Source organism: Lynx rufus, unplaced genomic scaffold, assembly GCF_022079265.1.
Source record: "Lynx rufus isolate CCGP_SWC_20201006 ecotype Redwood Valley unplaced genomic scaffold, mLynRuf1.p SCAF_17, whole genome shotgun sequence".
Taxonomy (NCBI): Eukaryota; Metazoa; Chordata; class Mammalia; order Carnivora; family Felidae; genus Lynx; species Lynx rufus.
The window spans coordinates 38,010,173-38,032,734 of NW_025814831.1; the positions used below are offsets into that span (position 1 = coordinate 38,010,173).

General features: G+C 41.1%; 1 protein-coding gene across 1 annotated transcript in view; it reads right to left on the minus strand.

Annotated features, from left to right (window-relative positions):
- SYNE2 (spectrin repeat containing nuclear envelope protein 2) overlaps positions 1 to 22,562 on the minus strand; it is a 286,324-nt gene that overhangs the window by 110,136 nt on the left and 153,626 nt on the right. The window contains exons 56-62 of the mRNA XM_047079535.1: positions 22,081 to 22,218; positions 14,571 to 14,756; positions 9,838 to 9,960; positions 8,024 to 8,206; positions 5,269 to 5,400; positions 1,598 to 1,795; positions 925 to 996 (exon numbers count right to left, since the gene is read on the minus strand). Coding sequence (XP_046935491.1) covers positions 925 to 996; positions 1,598 to 1,795; positions 5,269 to 5,400; positions 8,024 to 8,206; positions 9,838 to 9,960; positions 14,571 to 14,756; positions 22,081 to 22,218 — 1,032 coding nt within the window. The remainder of the gene's footprint in view (positions 1 to 924; positions 997 to 1,597; positions 1,796 to 5,268; positions 5,401 to 8,023; positions 8,207 to 9,837; positions 9,961 to 14,570; positions 14,757 to 22,080; positions 22,219 to 22,562) is intronic.

A 22,562-nucleotide genomic window follows, 5' to 3' on the forward strand; every position in this document is an offset into this window, starting at 1 on the left:
CATCTTTAAAATAATAGCCTGATAAACGTGTATTCTTGCTACTGTCAGAGACAGACAATGGTTATGGTAAATAGATCAGCTCAGAGGCAAACGCAGGTCTTAAATTAGAACCATGCTGCCTCCACTCTCCTCTCGCCCCGGAGCCTCCTCAGTTCTCATAATTGCCTCTGCCGTGGGGGGACATAATCAGATTACGAAGTTGTCTGATGGACTGAGCTGCAGTAAGCCTCTATTCTCCCTTGCCCTATCTACTCGGTTCCAGTGGCCTCGTCTTTAGGAAAGCAGGTGGTTCTGTGTGACAATGGAGCTATTTAACAATCCATAAAATGAGCACAGAAAGCGTCTAGCGATTACACGTGAGATAGAGAGACGATAAATTGGTGCAATTTTCTTCTCTTCGGCACAAGAGCCACTATAACTTTTGTCTTTAGGGTATGAAATGGAAATTGATACCAGGTAAGACAATTGTAAATTGTCTCGTTCAATCAGCTCTAATGAAGCGGTAAGGATCAGTAGAAGCGTAAGTTGCTAACGCAACTCTTCATATCCTTGGCAATGCTGTCTCAGACGAAAAAAGAAACCTGGAAGAATAAAGTTCTAAAGAGCACACTAGAAGCGCCCACCAGACAACATACTCTCAAAATTTCAGAGAATGTACTCGGAAGTCAGGATATGACCGAGAACTGCATTTGCTCCCATATGCCAACAAGTGTGTGTGGTTTACATTTATCCCACTCAGGCATGAAGTAGATTCAGATGCACTTAACGTTAATAATGTAAGAGAACAGCTTCAATCACCCTTATAAAACATCGGCATTCAATTTAAAAATCCTTGTGTTCCTATTCATTGTAAGCTCTTCCCATTGACCTTCTTTTAGAGATTTCGGTTCTAATGAAACTTGATGAGAAAATCAGGTTCCTTACTTCACTCTTCAGGGAGCTCTCTTCCGCCTCTTCCTTGAGCGCCGGCAGGAAAGACATGGAACTTTTGTTCAACTGAAAGGCACAGCACAAATACTTGCAGCCAGGTTGCGGTTCAACATCATTAGGATCCTGGCCTGGCTGTGCTTTTATGCAGCTAATTTTTTACTCGCTTGATTCAAGATGCCCACCCACCCAAGCAGCCTCCGGGTGAGGCAACTTTCAGCTAATCCCGCCACATATCATGACTCGGTCAAATCTTTCATCATTTTCACCTGCATTGCCCTCTCTGGCCCCTCATCCATCAGTTGAGAACGTGATCCCCTAGTGTGGACTCAGGGGGCTTAGAGTGGTGCTGGATCCATTTCTGAGTTTGCACTGGGCTGACTGGTGAGGACAAAGACACTTCACGGGTGACTCCCACCCACCTGCCCGTGGAATTTCATACACACCTCCTTCAGTAACTCAGGCATAAAAATTCCGGGTTGAGTCCAGAACAGACACACCCCAAGGGTTTATATTCCCTAGCGAGCAATCTCAGGCACAGTATCTCCACTTTAAAAAATTCCTGTAGGCCATCGACATAGATGCCACAGGTTTTTCAGCTGAAAAAATAACCCCAATTTAATACTCTCGTGAAAAAGCGGGACCAGCATTAGCCTAAAGTCTTACCCACCTTCCACTCAGAGCCCTCCCTCTCAGCCACTCCTTCCTCTTCTGAGGTTCCGATTGATGGCATTTCTTGTTCTAATTCTTGCTGGTCCCGCTGTAAATGCTGGTGAAGGTTTAGTATGGCAGCCTTCAGGTCCACCAACAGGTCCTCTTTCTTCTGGTTCAAACTCAGAATCTGCTGTTCCATACCTTCAATTTCTCCCTGTGCGGAGAGAGAGTTTGCATTGCATTTGGCGGTCTGAGGCCTGTGCATGCCCCTGGGAGCTGTGTCGTTCAGTAGAAGGCAGGACGAGTTTCCTATGCTGTTTGGCAGGCAGCACCAGGAGTGAGTGTCTGCCTGGGCATAGGTCCTCCCCATCCTGGCAGCGTTTCCAAGTGACCTGGTGAGCACTTATGAGCTCACTTATAGGATGACTTAGGCTCACCTGACACTTGGTCTATCAATTCTCCGGGAGGAGGGTCAAGCCAAGGCTCAGAGATTTGTAACAAGCTTCGTGGGGGGCCTGGCATATGCAGTCACCGATCTAGTGGCAATAGGACTGACTACCCGAATTCACAGGCTCAGGGCCTGGGAAGCTTCTCAGGAGATCTGTAAGCAGACTAACATTCAGGAACCACTGAGAGAAAACAGGGTGAGAAATCTCATGCCTCCGTCATTGCTTCTGAAGCGTTCTTTCGTATTACTGAATTCGTTTACTTTTTCCTCACAAAGTTTCCTACCAAATGGGAATAAACAAGCAAATAAAGGTAGTGTGAAGTGTCACTTACCATGGGAATGATGGACAGATGATTTCAAGCTTTATAACGTGACTTTAAAAATTTGTATGATTGGGGGCCCCTGCCTGGCTCAGTCGGCTAAGCGTCTGACTTCGGCTCAGGTCGTGATCTCGCGGTTTGTGAGTTTGAGCCCCACACGGGGCTCTCTGCTGTCAGTACAGAGCCTGCTTCGGATCCTCTGTCCCCCACCTCTCTCTGTCCCTTCCCTGCTCTCGCATATGTGCTCTCTCTCTCTCAAAAATGAATAAACAAAAAAAGCTTTTAAAATTTCTTGTATGATTGATGTGTGGGAATAAAATGTCTTATACGTGGGTAGAAGTACAGTTTGTCCGTCTAAGACAAATATAGAATATCAGAATCGTAGATTTGGAGGAGAGAGCAGGTGTCTGATCTAGCATCCTCCTCTCTAGCACCCCTGAAAGGCATCATTCCATCTCTGCATGAGCCTTGCAGCGAACACTGCATCAGAAGACAACCTGCTCCTTATCAGCAAAGCTTCACGTATTGGAGTTCTGTTCCTAACACAGTCCTTAAACTCCTGTTCATTTGTTTCCTCCTTCTTTCTTTCTTTCCATCTATCGATCCATCCATCCTACACACATTCATAGAATCATTACTTTTTTTTTTTACAGAGAAATTTACTATGTCTCCAAGTATAAGTAAGGGTTCTGAAGTCCAGAGAGGTGATTTTTCCAGGGCTGCAGCTAGCCAGTGACAGAGCACAGACCTGGACTTCCTGACATCCCACCTCCACGGTCTCCTGCTCCTGCCTACATTTGGACACCAATAACCCTCGTCTGTCTGAAGTTAAACTTCTTGTGATTGCTTTGGGAAACGATAACTGAATTAAAAAGGAGTTGGCAGTGCTGTGTGCGTGTGTCCATTTTCAATAAACACTAAACTTCAGAGGTATAGTGCCTCCCAGCAGACATAATACTATAGCCATTGGAAGAACCCTAAGTGAAAAAAAAAAGAACAGTCTGCATACCACAATTATGGATGCGCAGTAGGGCACAGAGCAGCCACTCTCAAAGTGGCATCTGCAGACTGCTGGGGGTTCACATTCTATGAGGTCAAGGTCATTTTCAAAATAATACTAAAACGTTATTTGCCCTTTTCACTCTGTTGACATTTTTCACTATATGCTACGACAAAAGCAGTGGTGGGTACAACCACTGACACTTTATACGAATCAAGGCAGGGACATCAACTATATGAGTTACTAGATTATTCACTCTCATGTGCTTAACTGTAAAAAACAAAGAAAAAGCCAGTTCACTTAAGAATACCCTAGAGAAAGAACATGCATTTCTAATATTCTGTGGGACACAACAGAAAGCACGCATAAAGCTCTTTCCCTGTGTGCCCAAGTATGATGGCTGAGAAAAAGCTCTGTGTGATTATTTACGTTTTGCGCTGAACTACATTTTCATACAACGCTATTTTTACTTGGAAAAAAACAGCTACTAAGCTATACATATATATAAATACTAACAGATTTTTCTGAAGAGATAAATGTTAATATTAATAAATGTGAATTTTTAACACTGACTACTGAAATGTGGACATATTTGGAGTATCTATGTAACTAGCAAAATGGTTTTTTTTCTAATGATCAAGCATGATGTCATAAAGCCATGCATGGTTGGGAGAGCCATTCAAAGTACAAAGAGACCAAAGGATCTTAATATAAGAGTGTGAAAAGTTCATTGACAGGACTTGGGATTCCATTTAGCAGCAAACCTGTGAGTAACTTCTACTCGTTGGAGCTTAGTGTAGTCTCAAAGAATGTTCACAATTATTCAGAAGGGTTATGAAAACATTCCTTTCTTTTCAAGTACATGTTGTTGAGAGGTTGGACTGTTTTTACACACTTCAAACTAAACTACATACCTCAACAGATGGAATGTAGAAGCGATGAGAATCTAGCTGTCTTCTACCAAGGCAGACATTTCAGAGATTTGCAAAAATGTAAAACAACGTCACTCTTCTCACTACGTTTTCTTTTGGAAAATGTGATTTCTTCCACAAAAGATACGTTATTTCTATCAGTATGTACTAGGCTTGTTATTGTCATTTTAAAATAAACTAAATTATTCTTACATTTCTGAGTTTTCATTTCTTTCTATCTCAGTAGAGATGATTCATATAAACAAAAGCTCGTTGGGGCCTTAAAATTTTTTAACGTAATGGGAAATTGGACATATTTACAATACTGAGTCTTTACTGTTGAGTTCGCCTTACTGAGTCCAACACCTAATAGGTGTGTGAGTCACCTTGGACCCCTCCGTAAGTCACTTGCCTTAGGTCTCACAGCTAGCAAGTGTTGCAACCTGGCTTTGAATACCATAGCCATCGCCTGCCCAAACCAACCTGATGGTAGGATAGAAGCAGCTCTTTACAATCCTTGGCATACCATCAGGATTTTTTTTATAGAAGCACTAATTCGAAAACAAAGACTGAGAAAAAAAAATCTCTAGCGATAGAGGGTTAACCTACACACCACTGTAACTGGGCCCCACAGGATACTGTTAATTGTGACGCATGGAAATGCTAGTTAGTGTATGAAACTCTTCATTACAACAGTGGTCAGGGTCTTTACCTGTGAAGCCCAGCCTGCCCACACTGCCTGCCCCCTATCTCAGAAAGCTAGACGTAAAGTCAGGTTGCCCAAATTTCCTGTGTTCCATCAGCTTCTTCAGTAGCAGAGCAAATTCAGACCCCAATGCACCTATTTTATGAAATAGGAACGTATAAAGTCAATACATACATAATATACCTTCAACCGGAAGAGAGAAGTAGGAAATACACCGGACCATCACGAAGGCTTCTAGACACCAGTGGCTTAGTAAGTGATCATTGAAGGAACAGCAGGGCAAATAAATTAAAGAAACATACCTGTACCTGTGGCAGGTTGGCAGTTTGGTCTGGTGATATATGTTCATGGGAGAACTCGGCTGAATAATTATTTAAGATCTGCTTCAAATGTTCTATTTCCTCATTGCATTCATTAGTCTGTTTTATGGCCATCTATAAAATAACCCCCCCCAAAAGAAGAATCTTTGTCATAACCTAAGGACTAGATTAATGGGTTACTTCCAATGTCCAACCCCACCACAAGTTTCAATTAATGACAGCAAATACAAACCCATACAGATTGCAATAGAAAATGGTAGCCTAAATACAGAGAGGAATGTTTGTAAAGCTGGCACCTGACTTTCTTGCTCTACTAGATGCCAGGACACCTTGGGCAGTGCTTGGAGTACAAGCATAATAAGACACACCTTTGCTCTTAGTATTTCCAGTCTAGTGGGCTTATTCTGGGAAGCATTTTTTATGGCATGTTAACATCCAGGTGCCGAGTTCTATGAAATTACTGCTATGTCATAACATACTATTTTAATGCACACTCCATGTGATGCTTTCTATACTAGAAGGGTGATATTACTGATTCAGAGTGGAAAGGGCATCTGATTTGAAAGATGATGAATTTTCCCATTCCCATCATATCCTCACCTGGTATCCCTTGGGGATCTGTGATGTACATTTTATGAGCAAGAGGTACAGGGTTCAAGAGCGGTCTGAGTTTGCAGGAAAAGGCAAAATTAACCAGAACAATACACTGAATCTAGTGTTAAGGAAGTAGTGAAGCTCACACCTATTTGTGTACTAAATTGTATGATCAAAGTATGACGGAAAGATAAAGTATAGATGTTTCCTTGGTATGCTATACAATGAAGCAAATGCCTTTTAAAAACTGCAAAGTTTCGGGCCAACACAAAATTCTTCCTTGTAGGGCACCTGGGTGGCTCAGTAGATTGGGTGGCTGACTTCAGCTCAGGTCGTGATCTCACAGCTCAAGAGTTCGACCACGCATCGGGCTCTGTGCTGACAGCTCGGAGCCTGGAGCCTGCTTTGGATTCTGGGTCTCCCTGTCTCTCTGCCCCTCCCCCGCTCACATTCTGTCTGTCTCTCAAAAATAAACATTAAAAAAAAAAACCTTTCTGAACATTTTCTTTGTATTTTCTTTAATATTTAACCATAATTTTGGCTGTGAGCTGGAAATAAATAACTACGTTCGCTGCACACACCTGTTACCCCACCCTTGATAATGAGCTACATCCTATTACCCACCCCACCCCCCAAATAACTTGTCTTGTTTTCCACGGTGAGGGCACTTAAAATCTCCAAAGTAGGACTTGAAAGAAATGTACCAGATTCTAATGATTTTCATTACCAGTGTCTTAATTTTGAAATATGAGATGACACTTGATTTCCACGAGCACAATAACATGGAAAATTTTAGCAGCACAGTCTGATACCTTACTTGGCACAAAATATAATTTCCTCTTCTATTTTCCCCTTCTCATCCTGTGAAGAAACCCCTTAAAAGTATAGTTACAACTGTTATTTTCTTTTCCTGACCAGGAAACCAATAAAGCACAAAAAAAGCTTAAAAATAATAGATCAAACTGTCTATTTCTTTCTGTTTTCTTCTCTTTATAATATCAAAAAGGAGTACACAGAGTGCCAGATCTTTTTTTCTCCCCGTGGGTGCTAGACATCAGCTGATGAGCCAGGACAGAGAGATTTTATGAGCTAAGACTCAAACCAGAGATTACAGTATTCTCCAATCTTAGGAGAACACAGAGTAGCCAGCTAAATGGCAATGAAATTGAAGAGGGAGAAAGAGACAGCAGCTTTCTCCCTACAATCAGGTGGTGGTCAGGAAGGAGGGAAAATAACCTTTTCTCCTACCCCAACCTATCTAATCAGGAAAAGCAGGTGGAGGGGGGGGAGGGTGTGGGATCTGCCAACAGAGTCGAAAAGTCTGTGGGATTTAAGGCTGTTTCAGCAACTTTCTCTTCTTGTGAAAGTGGTTGTTAACTTAGAAATGCAAATCAAAGAAAAATGTAATTTCTATCTAATAACGACTCCTGACTTGAGCCTGGAGATCAGTCAAAACATAAGAATTAACCCTCTGGGGAGATGCTGAAAGATGTCATCATTTAAAAGGAAGAGACCTTGATATGAAGAACGAAAGATACCAGGAGTCTAGAAACACAGATTTTTGTCCTGTTTGTACACAAATGAATCTGGACACGAGTTAACTCGGTGGTCCTTCAGCAAGTGATCTAATAAGCTTCTGACTCCTGTCTCCTTATATATAAAAATAAAGGTGGCAAAGTGCCCCTTCTATCTGTATCCCACGTTTGAATAGAAAATAAGATGATTAATGGGAAAGTGACCAAGAGTATAAAGAGATTATTATGGTGCTGGTTACTGTAAGGGTCTCACGAGGTTTGCAAATACACTGCTCAGGTTTAAATCTTTCTCCACAGCATTTACCCACGTGTGTTTTCAATAACTGCAGGACAGAATTAAACCGATCACAGTTATGCTTTAATGCCTTCAACTAAAGAAGAATAAGAACTGGGAAAATCACCTTAGCCTCATTTAAGCAGTAAGACACTCTCCTTTATCCAATGTCACATCCTGGATAATAATACCAGAAGAGACCAAAAAGAATCAACAGAGGCAGCATCTTGTGGTCACGGGAATCTCACCAACCCAACCATTAAAATTGAAAAGAAAACAGCTTTTGCTGAACATTTTCAGCCAATAAAGTTGGCTATTATCACACACTGCTCACCTTTAATAACTCATTTTGTTCCTGAGTCACATTTTCCAACAATTTTACATCTTGTAAAAGCTGATTCGTCCGCTGAAACACAGGGAGAGGCTTCATTCCTGTCTGGGGCAACCTCAGTTCTACTTGGTAAGACACTATTTCAGCAATGGTTTTCTTCATGGGACGTATGTTTTCAAGTATGACCTTAATTGTATCAGAGAAGCATGGTACGTAAATGAAAAGAAATGGCCACTGCTGAATCTGTTCAAAATTAAAATACTGTATGATTTAGTCTTTAATCTATAGTTTTGATTTTTTTTAAGTTTTTTATTTTTATTTTATTTTATTTTTTAGAGAGAGAGAACAAGCTGGGATGGGGGCAGAGAGAGAGGAAGAGAGAGAGAATCACAAGCAGGCTCTGCACTGTTAGTGCAGAGCCTGATGTGGGGCTCGAACCCACAGACTGTGGGATCATGACCTGAGTTGAAATCAAGAGTCTGACGCTTAACCAAACGAGCCACCCAGATGCCCCTAAATTGTGATTTTTAAAGCATTTCCTTGGGGGGTGCCTGGGTGGCTTGGTCGGTTAAGCGTCCGACTTTGGCTCAGGTCATGATCTCAAGGTCCGTGAGTTCGAGCCCTGCGTCGGGCTCTGTGCTGACAGCTCAGAGCCTGGAGCCTGTTTCAGATTCTGTGTCTCCCTCTCTCTGACCCTCCCCCATTCATGCTCTGTCTCTCTCTGTATCAAAAATAAATAAACGTTAAAAAAAAATTAAAAAAAAAAAAGCATTTCCTTGGCTCAGGCTGAAAAGAACTCTTAGATCACTTGTGCCCCGATAGTGAAAGGTCTCTGGAAAGAATGCCTGGGGCAAGAGTAAACCCGCAGCACCAAGTTCTGCGTTTGGACCACCCTTGCCTTCCTTCTCTCCCTCCCTGACTCTCTGAAGAACTGTTGCTTTGCTTTGTGCCACCAGGCAGTGAGCTGTGCAAGGGCAGTTTCTGCCTCTTTCTGCCTCTTACTCACTTTCATAGCAATTGCACGTAGCATGGGGCTTCCCACAGCGCAGGCCCTCAAAAGGTGCTTATTGAATTGTCCTGCCAAATTCCCTAAGTCCCAAAAGTATAATTATATTTTGCTTCAATGACATCGGTTCCGTAAAAACCCGGACTTACATAATCTATAAATGCGAAGAGATTATTCCCTTTACTAAGAACTTCCTATCTATCACTTCTTTAACTGTCACAACAACCCTGGGAGGTAGGTATCAGAACCGCCATTTCACAATAAGGAAACTGGGTTCACAGAAGTTAGAAGACCCCGGGGAGGTCAGGCTATAAGAGGTAGGGCTGGGAGTTGAAGCCAGGCCTGCCTGATTCCCAAGCACACGCTGCTGACTGCTAGGCTGAGAGGAAATCTGTGTCTGTGTGCTGTTTAATATGCCCCGGGTCCTATGCTAGAGGCTCTGTATCCACTGTCATCATCCAAGTACCCTCGCCACAATACCGATGCGCAGTAGGAGAATTCCAGAAATGTTAACTAATTGCTGAAAGTCACACAGCCTGTAAGCAGTGTAGTTGGGTCTAAAACCCAGTTCTCCTGACTTCGAGGCTGAAACCCTTGAACTATTAAACACCAGGATTTGACTTGATGGTAAAACTTCCAAACTTTGAAGTTTTCAGAAGAAATTCAGGAAAAAATAACCAATAGAAAAGTTCTTTTTACACAGATAATACTGTATGATTTAACACATGATATGTGTCATTCATATCTAGTTTGCATAAACAAAATAAGTATTATGAGAGAATATTTCTAATAATGATCCATGCATACTTACCTCCCCATGCTTAAGATGTTCTTCAGGTGAAAAATCAAATATTTCTTTGGATAAGAGGATAGCTTTGATTTTTGAAACCTTTTTGTCCATTGATTTTACTTCAGTTTCAATAGCAACCACATCCTAGAATTTCAGAAACAAGAAAACATTCGTGTAGTATATATTGTATGTTAATAACCTATAAAACACAATTTATTGCCTCGTATTCTGTTCTCCAATTTAGGCAAAAATGTTTGCCACGTACACCTCTTAAAAATTAACCAAGTGAAGGGGCGCCTGGGTGGCGCAGTCGGTTAAGCGTCCGACTTCAGCCAGGTCGCGATCTCACGGTCCGGGAGTTCGAGCCCCGCGTCAGGCTCTGGGCGGATGGCTCAGAGCCTGGAGCCTGTTTCCGATTCTGTGTCTCCCTCTCTCTCTGCCCCTCCCCCGTTCATGCTCTGTCTCTCTCTGTCCCAAAAATAAATAAACGTTGAAAAAAAAAAAATTAAAAAAAAAAAAAAATTAACCAAGTGAGAGGCACCTGGCTGTTTCAGCTGGAAGAGCACACAACTCTTGATCTCAGGGTTGTGAGTTTGAGCCCCACATGGGGTGTAGAGATTACTTAAACTAAAAAAAAATAAAAATAAAAATAAAAAAAAATAACCAAGTGTATCTTCAACAAATGATGTTGAAGATACTGGACAGCTACAGGCAAAGAATGAAACTGGACCACTTTCTTTTTTTTTCTTTTTTTTTTTTTTATTTTAGAAAGAGAGTGAGAACAGCAAGGGAGAGGCAGAAGAGGAGAAGGAGGAGGGGAGAGAATCCTAAGCAGAATCCATGCTGTACGTGCAGCCAATGTGTGGCTCGATCTCCCAAACCATGAAATGATGATCTGAGCCGAAATCAAGAATCAAGAGTTGGACGCTTAATTGGCTGAGCCACTCAGGCGCCCTGAAACTGAATCACTTTCTTACACCATATACAAAAATAAATTCAAAACACATTAAAGACCTAAATATGAGACCTGAAACCATAAAAGTCCTAGACGAGAACATAGGCAGTAACCACTTTGGCATCAGCCTTTACAATATCTTTCTAGATATGACTCCTAAGGCAAGGGAAACAAAAGCAAAAATAAACTATTGCATCTATGTCAAAATAAAAAGCTTCTGCATAGCAAAAGAAACAATCAACAAAACTAAAAGACAACCTATTGAATGGGAGAAGATACCTGCAAATGACATATCCAATATAAGATTAGTACCCAAAATTACAACTCAACACACACAAAAACAAATAATCCAATTTAAAAATGGGCAGGGGTGGTGCCTGGGTGGCTGAGCTCGTTAAGCAGCAACTCTTGATTTTGGCTCAGGTCCTGATCCCATGGTTCATGAGTTTGAGCTCCCACTGTCAGCTCTGAACCTGCTTGGGATCCTCTTGCCCCTACACTCTCTGCCCCTCCCCCCGTGTGTGTGTGTATGGGGGGGTGGGGTGGGTGTGTGCGTGCACGCGAGCATGCACACACGCTCTCACTCTCTTAAAAAATAAATTATTTATCATAAAAAAAAATTTTTAAAATAAAATAAAAATGGGCAGAAGATGTGAACAGCCATTTCTCCAAAGAAGACATTCAGATGGCCAACAGACACATGAAAAGATGCTCAACATCACTCATCATCAGGGAAATACAAATCAAAACCACAAAGAGATATCACCTCACACCTGTCAGAATGGCTGAAATAAAAAACACAAGAAACAACAAGTGTTGGTGAGGCTGTGGAGAGAAAAGAACCCTTGTGCAAACCGGTGGGAATGCAAACTGGTGCAGCCGCTGTGGAAAACAGTAGAGGCTCCTCAAAAAATTAAAAATAGAATTACCATATGATCCTGTAATTCCATTACCAGTAACAAATACAAAAACACGAATTTAAAAGATATAGCACTCCTATATTTATTGGAGCATTATTTACAATAGCCAAATTATGGAAACAACCCAAGTGCCCATGGATAGATGAATGCATAAAGAAGATGTGGTACATATACAATGGAGTATTACTCAACCATTAAAAAGAATGAAAACTTGCCATTTGCAACCACATGGATGGATCACACAATGCCAAGTGAAATCAGCCAGTCAGAGAAAGAAAATACCATATGAACAAGGTATGGTACAAAACAAATGAACAAGGAAAAAAAGAGACAAACCAAGAAACAGCCTCTTAAGTATAGAGAACAAACTGATGGTTACCAGAGAAAAGGTGGGCAGAGGGATAGGTGAAATATGTGATAGAGATTTAGAGTATACTCATTGTGATGAGCACTGAGGAATGTACAGAACTGTTGAATCACTATATTGTACACCTGAAACTAATATAACACTATATGTTAACTGTATTAGAATTAAAAAAAAAAAAAAAAAGCCTAACAAAGTGTATGTAGATGTTAACTGCTTTCTATAAAAAAGTCATTCCTTTATTAGCATACCACACCACAAAGCACTGCTTATACCTTGCTGAGTTAAAACTCCTCATAAGGCCAACTTTCAATTTCTTAAACTATGAGAACAAAAGTATTATGCATTTGAATAAATTTTATTAAGTTTATTTTTTTAGTAATCTCTATGGTCAATGTGGGGCTCAAACTCATGACCCCAAAATCAAGAGTTGCACACATTTCTGACTGAGCCAGCCAGGCATCCATGACTCAATTAAAAAAAAATTTTTTTTTAATGTTTATTTATTTCTGAGACAGAGCATGAGTCAGGGAGGGGCAGAGAGAGAGGGAGACACAGAATCCGAAGCAGGCTCTAGGCTCTGAGCTGTCAGCACAGAGCCCGACGTGGGGCTCGAACTCACAAACCATGGAGATCATGACCTGAGCCGAAGTCGGTCGGGTCGGTCATTCAACCGGCTGAGCCACCCAGGCGCCCCTTCAATTTTTAATTCTCAATATCTATGAACTCTTTAGATTTATCTTTGGAATGTGTTTAAACACTTGAATACAAGTGGGTCTACAATTTAAAAATTTCTACCACTTCAAGTAAAATGACAAAGTCACCCTTGGAAAACGAACACAAAAGAAGCTGGAAAAATTGACAGGATTTTCTTGCCAATCCCCTACTGAACTATTGTCATGCAGAGTCACCAAATTAACTTTATAACATACTCATATTAATTTAAACAAACAGATCATTTGTCTGGTGGTTATTCTCTCATCAGTGTCAACCTCTAGGACTTGGCCAAGAACCTAGAACAGTGAAAAGGCTGCAGCATGTGTAATAAACCTACATATGGAAGAACACGTGATACAAAACCATAAATGCATGAGTACATGCTACAAACCCTACATATTGAAATCCACTTGCACTGTAAGAAGGCCTTTAGACCTTTACTTAAAGAGAGCTAAATGCAGACACACTGTAACAACCAAAAGGTACAGCTCATAATGAAGGGGATAGGAAACTACACGGGAATAGACTGAGGGTTTCAGGGGCACCTCAGTGGTTCAGTTGGTCCAACTCTTGATTTCAGCTCAGGTCACGATCTCATGGTTTATGAGCTCGAGCCCTGGCGATGGGCTCTGCGTTCATAGCCAGGAGCCTGTTAGGGATTGTCTGTCTCCCTCTCTCTCTGCCCCTCCCCTGCTTGGGTGCACGCACGTACATGCACTCTCTCGCTCTCTCTCAAAAATAAATAGAACTTAAAAAGTAAAAACGAAATAGACTGAGGGTTTCAAATTAAAACAGTCTGGAGCCATTTAATATCAGATAAGCGTAACTTTACGAGCAAATGAAGTAATGAATACAGCAACTTCCTAGTGATATCTTCAAGTTACAAAGAAAAATTATATTGAAATTATTTTTTGCATCTTATATTGAAAAGGGTATAAGAAAATAAACCCTATCTCTTAGGGTAATTTCTATCAAAAGTTATAGAAGCATTTAAAAACCTTGGAATAAGCTTCAATAACCAAGAATGCTTAGCAATCATTATCCTGAAGTTACATAAGTGTGGCATAGGCAATGTAACAGAAACAAAAAGTAAATAATTAATTGTACCTGCCTTTGCTATATGACTTGATCCTTAAATAAATGCCTCACACGTTTCAAGCTGAAATAAATAAAATTATTTCAAAATCTGGTGGCTGCCATACAGCAGCCCCTCAGCAAATATTTGTTATTGGTCAATGAAGACTTGGGAGGTTATCTGTTCAAGTCCCTCTTTGCTAATTTGTGTGTTTATATCAACAATTATCGTCTCTCTGACAAAGAGAAAACAGTGAGCTTACTTAACGAGGATTCTTTCCTTTAAATAGACCACTTCTGGACCAAAAATGGGGATATGCACTACACAATAAAAGTTGCAAATTAAAGTAAAATTGGGGCCCCTGGGTGGCTCAGTCAGTTAAGCATCCAACTCTTGGTTTTGGCTCAGGTCCTGATCTCACTTGTGGTGAATTCAAGCCCTAAGTCGGGCTCTGTGCTGACAGCGTGGAGCCTGCTTGGGATTCTCTGTCTCCCTCTTTCTCTGCCCCTGCCCCACTCACACTCTCTTCTCTCTCTCTCTCAAAATAAATAAATTTAAAAAAATTAAAGTAAAATACAATTCAAGAAATAAGAGCATAAGTGAAATATGTACCAGATCAGTATGTCTTCATATAGTTAAGAGTTGATTAGTGGTATAACTCTAATTTGCTAAATGAAATATAAATTAAAAATAAGAAATAACATCTTTGTAGTGTCAACTTACATCAGCCATCCGTTGAATCTGTGGAAGGCTCTCCATGATTTTTTGTTGTAAAGCTGCCACTTGACGACTTAACTCTTGTACAGATTGTGCTAAATCATCAGTTTCAAAAATTATTGACAAGTCTTCTAGATCCGTGAACACTGAATGTAAAAGATTTTGTTTCTGTTCTGAATCTTCCAAAGCCATCTACACAATGGAAAACAAGGAAAAAAGAGAGAGAACATCAAGATACTAAAAGAGGTTGATTAATATCGAAATTGGAGAAAATTTTCTAACTGTATATAGTGTGGCGTATTAACTAGACTTACTGTGGTGATCATTTTGCAATACATGCAAATATCAAATCATTTCACTGCACACCTGAAACTCTTATAATGTGTGTCAATTGCACTTTAGTAAGAAAATTTTAAATCCGAGAATTTTAAAACTGCCTCAGCATTTCAAACTCCTATTCATTTCATTTCATAATAAGACACTGGGGGTGGTTCAGTCAGTTAAGCATCGGACTCTTGGGCTCAGGTCATGATCTCAAGGTTGTGAGATCAGGCTCCACACTGGGCATGGAGCCTGCTTGAGATATTCTCTCTCTCTCTCTCTCTCTCTCTCTCTCTCTCTCTCTCTCTCCCTCCCTCCCTCCCTCCCTCCCTCCCTCCCTCTGCCCTTCTCCTGCTCACACTCTTGCTCTCAAAAAAAAACCCCCACTTTAATCATAATAAAATACTAAACACTATATTGTAAACAGCATTGGGTGACTTTGGAGTGTCTACCCCATTTTGGTGGGCTCCCAGCAGCTATTATATACCATGCAACCCTGCTCCTCCAGCCATCAGTAAAAGAATCAGGAACACCTGACCTGCGGTCCATCCCTCTGTCATCTGAAATCCAGGCCAAGAAAGCCATTCAGGCTCTCTCTAATTGGCTGGACTTGTAACTTTGGGAATGTGAATTCGAGAGAAAGAGGTACACGAAGTGAGGATTGGGAATGAAGAGGCAATCCTGTGGCTTGTCAGTCCTGGTGCCGATGTCCTCACGTGGCCTTACCACATGATGCCACCAACTTCCATGAGGCATCCCTATGGTTTGAGTTGACCTGAATAACCTGACACCAAAGAGACTCTATCTGATAAAACCAAATGAAAGAGAAAAACATCCATTTTTACAGTTTCGTAGACATTCCTCCTTATAATTTTTTTCTTTCTTCTTTTAGCAATGATAATGTAGGGGCGCCTGGGTGGTGCAGTCGGTTAAGCGTCCGACTTCAGCCAGGTCACGATCTCGTGGTCCGTGAGTTCGAGCCCCGCGTCGGGCTCTGGGCTGATGGCTCAGAGCCTGGAGCCTGTTTCCGATTCTGTGTTTCCCTCTCTCTCTGCCCCTCCCCCATTTATGCTCTGTCTCTCTCTGTCCCAAAAATAAATAAAGGTTGAAAAAAAACAAACAAAAAACAAACAAACAAAAAAAAACAATGATAATGTATTAACTAACTTTCAAACTTAAGATTTCAAGATATCTCAGCCACCAACTGGAAATGTTTAACCTAACGTAGTCTTCAGGTGATTCCATAAAACATAATATGAGAAAGAACATTTACTTAATTCAATTAGAATTCTGGTCTCTAAAAAAATAAAAATAAAAAAAAAAGAATTCTGGTCTCTAAAATTTTTTAGGTTATTCAGAATTTTATGTTGTCCTTATTTGAAATCCTAGAAGGAGAAAACTTTATGGAAAACAAAATTTAAAACCAATGCTCTTTGTTTTTTTTTTTAACCAATAATACCATTTTACAATAGCATCAAAAATATAAAATACTTAGGGATAAATTCAACAATTTACATGTAAGACCTATACACTAAAGATTATGAAACACCACTGAGAGAAATTAAAAAGGACCAAAATAAAGAGATCTGTCGTGTTGCTGGATTGGAACAGTCAATACGGTTAAGATGTCAATTCTCGCCAAACTGATCTACAGATTTAATGCAATCCACTCAAAATTCCAACAGTCCTCTGTATATTGACAAGCTGATGCCAAAACTTACGCTGAATTGCAAAAGACCCAGATTAGTCAAAAGAAACTTGAAAAAGAACTAGTTGTAGAAATTATGCTACCTGATTTCAAGACTTACTATACGGCTATAGTAATCCAGACTGGGTCACATCAGTGAAAGAACAGACACAGATCAGCAGAAAGAAACAGAGAGTCTAGAAATAGACCCACATCTACAACATGGCAACTGATTTTAAATAAGGCACCAAAGTAATTCATTGGTGAGTCTTTTCACCAAATGGTGTGGGAACACTCAGATATTCCCACAGAAAAAAGTGAACCTTCATACAACGTACAAAAACAAACTTGAAATGGATTGAGGACCTAAAAGTAAGAATTAAAACTATACAGGGGCGCCTGGGTAGCTCAGTCGGTTAAGCCACCGACTTCAGCTCAGGTCACGATCTCACGATTTGTGAGTTCGAGCCCCACGTTGGGCTCTGCGCTGACAACTCAGAGCCTGAAGCCTGCTTCCGATTCTGTGTCTCCCTCTCTCTCTCTGCCTGCTCCCTGCTCACACTCTGTCTCTCTCTCTCAAAAATAAATAAACATTAAAAAAGTAAAAATAAAAAAGAATTAAAACTATACAATTTCTAGAAGAAAAGACAGGAGATCATCGTAGCCCTGGGTTAGGTAAAGATTTCTTATATACAACACAAAAGGATAACCCATGAAAGAAAAATATTAAAAATTGGATTCTATCAAATTACCAACATATGCTCTCTGAAAGACAATATTGGGAGAATGAAAAGCCACAGACGGAGAGAATATGTGTAAATCATATATGTGTTAAAGGACTGCTTTTAGAACATTTTATAAATAATACTTACAATTCAATAATAGAAAGACAACCCAATTAAAAACTTCAATAGACATTTCACAAAGGAAGCATACAAATGACAAACACACAAGTAAATGTTCAAATAAATTATTAGTCATAAAGAAAGGCCATTTATTTTTTTTAATTAATTTATTTTTTTAACGTTTATTTATTTTTGAGACAGAGAGAGACAGAGCATGAACAGGGGAGGGTCAGAGAGAGAGGGAGACACAGAATCCGAAACAGGCTCCAGGCTCTGAGCTGTCAGCACAGAGCCCGACGCGGGGCTCGAACTCAAGGACCATGAGATCATGACCTGAGCCGAAGTCGGATGCTTAACCGACTGAGCCACCCAGGCGCCCCAAGAAAGGCCATTTAAACCACAATGAGATACCACTACATGTCACTGGAATGGCTAAAATTTACAAAATGATATCAAGTGCAGGTGAGAATATGGAGCCATTAGAACTCATATGGCCAGTTGAACTGAAAAATGGGAGTTTAGCCATTTTGGAAAACAATGTGACCATTTCTTATCCATTTAAAGACCTACCATAAAAGCCAACAATCATACTCCTAGGCATCTACCAAATGAAATGAAATGAAGACATACATCCACACAAAGATTTGTATATGACCATTCACAGCTCTGCTTACAGTAGCCTGTAAGACCTCCTGATCCCCACCTCCTGATACTCAGGCCCTTATAATCAACTCCTTTGAAATGTAGGTTGGGCTTACTAATTTACTTGCTGATTTACTACTGGCTCTACTGATTCCTTACTGAGATGTCACTTCCAAGATTAGGTTATAAAAAGACTGTTTCTATCTTGGGGGCTCTCTTTTTTAGATCGTTCATGGTGAGGAAAGTCAGCTACCAGGCCATGAGGCAGTTTTGTGGGGGGGGGGGGCACAGGTCTGTATATAGAAATAGATCTTCTGAGGCCTGCCAATAGCCAAGTGAATGACCTTGGAAGTGAATCCTGTCTTCTACCTCACCCACAGCGAGGCGTGACTGCATTCTTACAAGAGACCTTGAGCCAGAGGCACTCAGCTAAGTCGCTCCTGAATTCCCGACCCACAGAAACTGAGATAATAAATGTCTGTTGTTTTAAGCTGCTAACCTAGCATAGTCCAAAACTTGAAATAAGCCAATGTCCATTAACTGGTGAAGGGATAAACATGCTGCATATTTCCACGAATGGAACACTACTCAACAATCAAAAGAATGATCTATAAACATTAACAATCTGGATGAATCTTGAAAACATTACGCCAAGTAAGTCAGGTAAAAAAGGCTGTATACTATATGATTCTCTTTACAGGACATTGTGGAAAGAGGCAGAGGAAACTCTGAAGTGATGGAGATGTGCTTTATATTGACGGTGGTGGTGGCTGTTACACAATTGTATCCCTTTATCAAAACTCATCAGTTGCACACTTAAAATAGATGTATCTGGGGGCACCTGGCTGGCTCAGTTGGTAGAGCATGCAACTCTTTGTAATGTCATGTCATGTCATGTCATGTCAAATGTAATCTTATTCTATTCTATTTCAGAGAAAGAGAGAGCACATATAAGCAGGGCAGAGGGGCAAAGGGAGAGAGAGAATTCTGAAGCAGGCTCCACATTCAATTCAAAGGCCAAGGTAGGGCTTGATCCCATGCCCCTGGGATCATAACCTGAGCCACCAAGGCGCCCCAGTAGAACATGCAACTCTTGACTGTGGGGTCATGAGTTCAAGCCCCACGTTGGGCATGGAGCTTATTAAAAAACACATGGGGGGGCGCCTGGGTGGCTCAGTCGGTTAAGCGGCCGACTTCGGCTCAGGTCATGATCTCGCGGTCCGTGAGTTTGAGCCCCGCGTCGGGCTCTGTGCTGACAGCTCAGAGCCTGGAGCCTGTTTCAGATTCTGTGTCTCCCTCTCTCTGACCCTCCCCCGTTCATGCTCTGTCTCTCTCTGTCTCAAAAATAAACGTTAAAAAATTTAAAAAAAATTAAAAAAAAAAAAAAACACATAGGGGCGCCTAGGTGGCTCAGTTGGTTAAGCATCCGACCCTTGATTTCAGCTCAGGTCATGATCTTATTATGGGTTCATGAGTTCAAGCCCTGCATCAGGCTCTGTGCAGACACTGCAGAGCCAGCTTGGGACTCTCTCTCTCCCTCTCTCTACTGCTCCCCTGCGCTCTCTCTCAAAAATAAAACAGTAAAAAAAAAAAAAAATGCATATATTATGTGTGTATTTTACTATATGTAAATTATACCTCAATGAAATTGAGTAAAAAAACAATTTGTCTATTTTTACAAAGAAAATTTATGTTTCAATAATTCTTAACTACAACAGCAGTATTTCTGGAATCATCTTTGGGTTACAAAAAGATTTTAACAAATACAATCCAGGTAGAAGCTTAGTTGGGAGTTTTGATACTTCTTCAAGAGACATTTTTAAATATCAATGCCTGGTAATGCTAAAAAAGTAGAAAAGGGTATTTTAAAAGTAGAACAACTATTTTCAAAATAGGGACAAAATGGGATATTCACATATGACTAGTTGTTTGAGACTTACTTCCCATTGGAGGATTTATGAGGATACCTTCTATAGTAAATCAGCCTTCTCTTGTGCCTACTTCCTCTAGCTCAGAAAGTAGAGTTAGACTAAGTTCTAGTTCATACACTAAGGCCAGCAAATTAGAATGTCCTCATGACTGAGATTCTTTCACATGTCACATTTGGGTCAGTAGAAGACAGCAAAATTAGAGATGCTTTTGCCTGAACTCACTCTTGTAAATTTGTTTTAAACTCGTAACAAGCATTTGAGGAAAAGAGTATCATTCCTCTCTTCTGTCTTTGCAAACTCCTTGCAACTGGTGGAAAATACAGGCAATTTAAAATAAAAGACGACAGGGGCACCTGGGTGGCTCAGTTAAGCATCCAGCTTTGGCTCAGGTCATGATCTCGTGGTCCGTGGGTTTGAGCCCCGCATCGGGCTCTGTGCTGACAGCTCAGAGCCTGGAGCCTGCTTCGGATTCTGTGTCTCCCTCTCTCTCTGCCCCTCCCCTGCTCACATTCTCTCTCTCAAAAATGAATAAACATTAAAAAATTTTTTTTTAAATAAAAGAGGACAGGGGTGCCCGGGTGGCTCAGTTGGTTAAGCATCCAACTCTTGATCTCAGCTCAGGTCATGATCTCATGGTTTGTGAGACGGAGCCCCACACTGGGCTCTACGTTGACAGTGTAGAGTATGCTTGGGATTCTCTCTCCCTCTCCTCTGCCTCTCTCTCAAAATAAATAAATAAATAAAACATTTTATAAGCAAAGAAATTTCATTAATAAAATAAAATAAAAGACAGGCTATAGGGATGTGGAAAGCCAACCCGAGAGCTGGGGGCAGAAATCACAGGCAAGGGGAAGAAAAGAAACAAATGGGTGAAAGGCAGTATCGTTACAACTGTTACCATGGGGGGAAATGTGCCAACAAATCTCAAACATCTGGGAGGTATAAAGTAAGCTGTCTACTTGGGAATACACTGTGCTATTCTAAAGACATAAAGGAGCCAGATCAACGTTGAGGTCTGATTACTCGAAGAACTGTTGTAGAATAAACCTTTTCCTAAGAGATTCCTTCTTGTGGTTTAAATAATATGAGAGAAGAAAATATGCCTTCACAATAAAACTTAAGCCAATACTTGGCATCTGGAAGATCTCTTGCAGTCATGGCCCTGGGTAGGAAAATACTCTCATTTGTTTTGTCTTTGTAAGCTAGCATGGAGACATCAGGCACCAAAATGGACAGGGCATTTGGCAACACGGCATGCTTGAACTAGAAGGAACTACGGACTCATTTTGTAATGCTGTGCAACTAATTACCACAAACTTCGCAGCTTAAAATAAAACAAATTGATTATCTCATAGTTTTCATGGCTCCAGAGTACAGGCATAGCTTAGGAAGGTCCTTGGCTATTACAAGGCCATCACAAGACTACTATTAAGGTGCCATCTGGAGCACAGTTTCTCTTCCAAGTTCATTTAGGTTTTTGGGAGAATTCAGCCAGTTTTCCTGCTGGCTGTTGGCTGGGGGGTCACGCTCTGCTTCTAAAGGCTGCCCAAGGGTCCTAGCCCCACGGGCCTCTCCTAATATCACAGCTCACTTCATCAAGCCAGCTGGAGAATCTCTCCAGTCTGCTATTAGGGAGTCTTATAATCTATAAACATGATTAATCATGTATTTATGGGATTGACTATCCCATTACCTTAGCCATATACTATAACCTAGTTAATAGAGTGGCTATCTCATCACATACTCTCATATTCCTGCCCACACTCAAGGAGAGGGGGTTATATAGGTTGTGTACACCAGGGGCAGGAATATTGGGAGACTTCTTAGAATTCTATTGACCAAAACCATCCCTATTCACTGCAACACCCTCACTTCACAGATGGGGGGAAACCAAGGATAGACAGGATAGACCCTGGCCTCCAAAATCCCTGTCTAGAGCCTGCCACTGTCCCAACCTTCCTTCTGCCATTTGGCATGACTGAAGATAAGGTTGTTCTTCAGGAGAACAGGGGGGCAGCACCACGAAGGGGAGCTATACCACCAGTCATTGTGTAGCTTCCATACGCAGGAAGAAATGAAAGAACACTTACCTGAAGGGTGCTAGCGTGCTGACTCAGCATCTTTGAAGAGTCATAGTCAGCAGGATTAGCCAGCAAACGGCTGGTATTTTCTGTCCAAGCCTCAGTACTCTTCAAAAGGTCATGATATGCCTCCATTTTAAGTATGGCCTGTGAAAGAAAGGCACGAGCAAATAGTCTGACTCCTTCCACTTGAGTCAAGTGATTCCTCAATGGAGAATTTGTTACCGTAAATCAGGTCCTGCAGGGTTCCACTCCCTGTGGCTGGGGCAACTCGCCCACCCCCTCCAGGTTTTCACATTTCTAACTTTTTTTTTTTTAATTTTTTTTTTAAATGTTTATTTATTTTTGAGACAGAGACAGACAGGGGAGGGTCAGAGAGAGAAGGAGGCACAGAATCTGAAACAGGCTCCAGGCTCTGAGCTGTCAGCACAGAGCCGGACACGGGGCTCGAACTCACGGAGTGTGAGATCATGACCTGAGCCGAAGTCGGC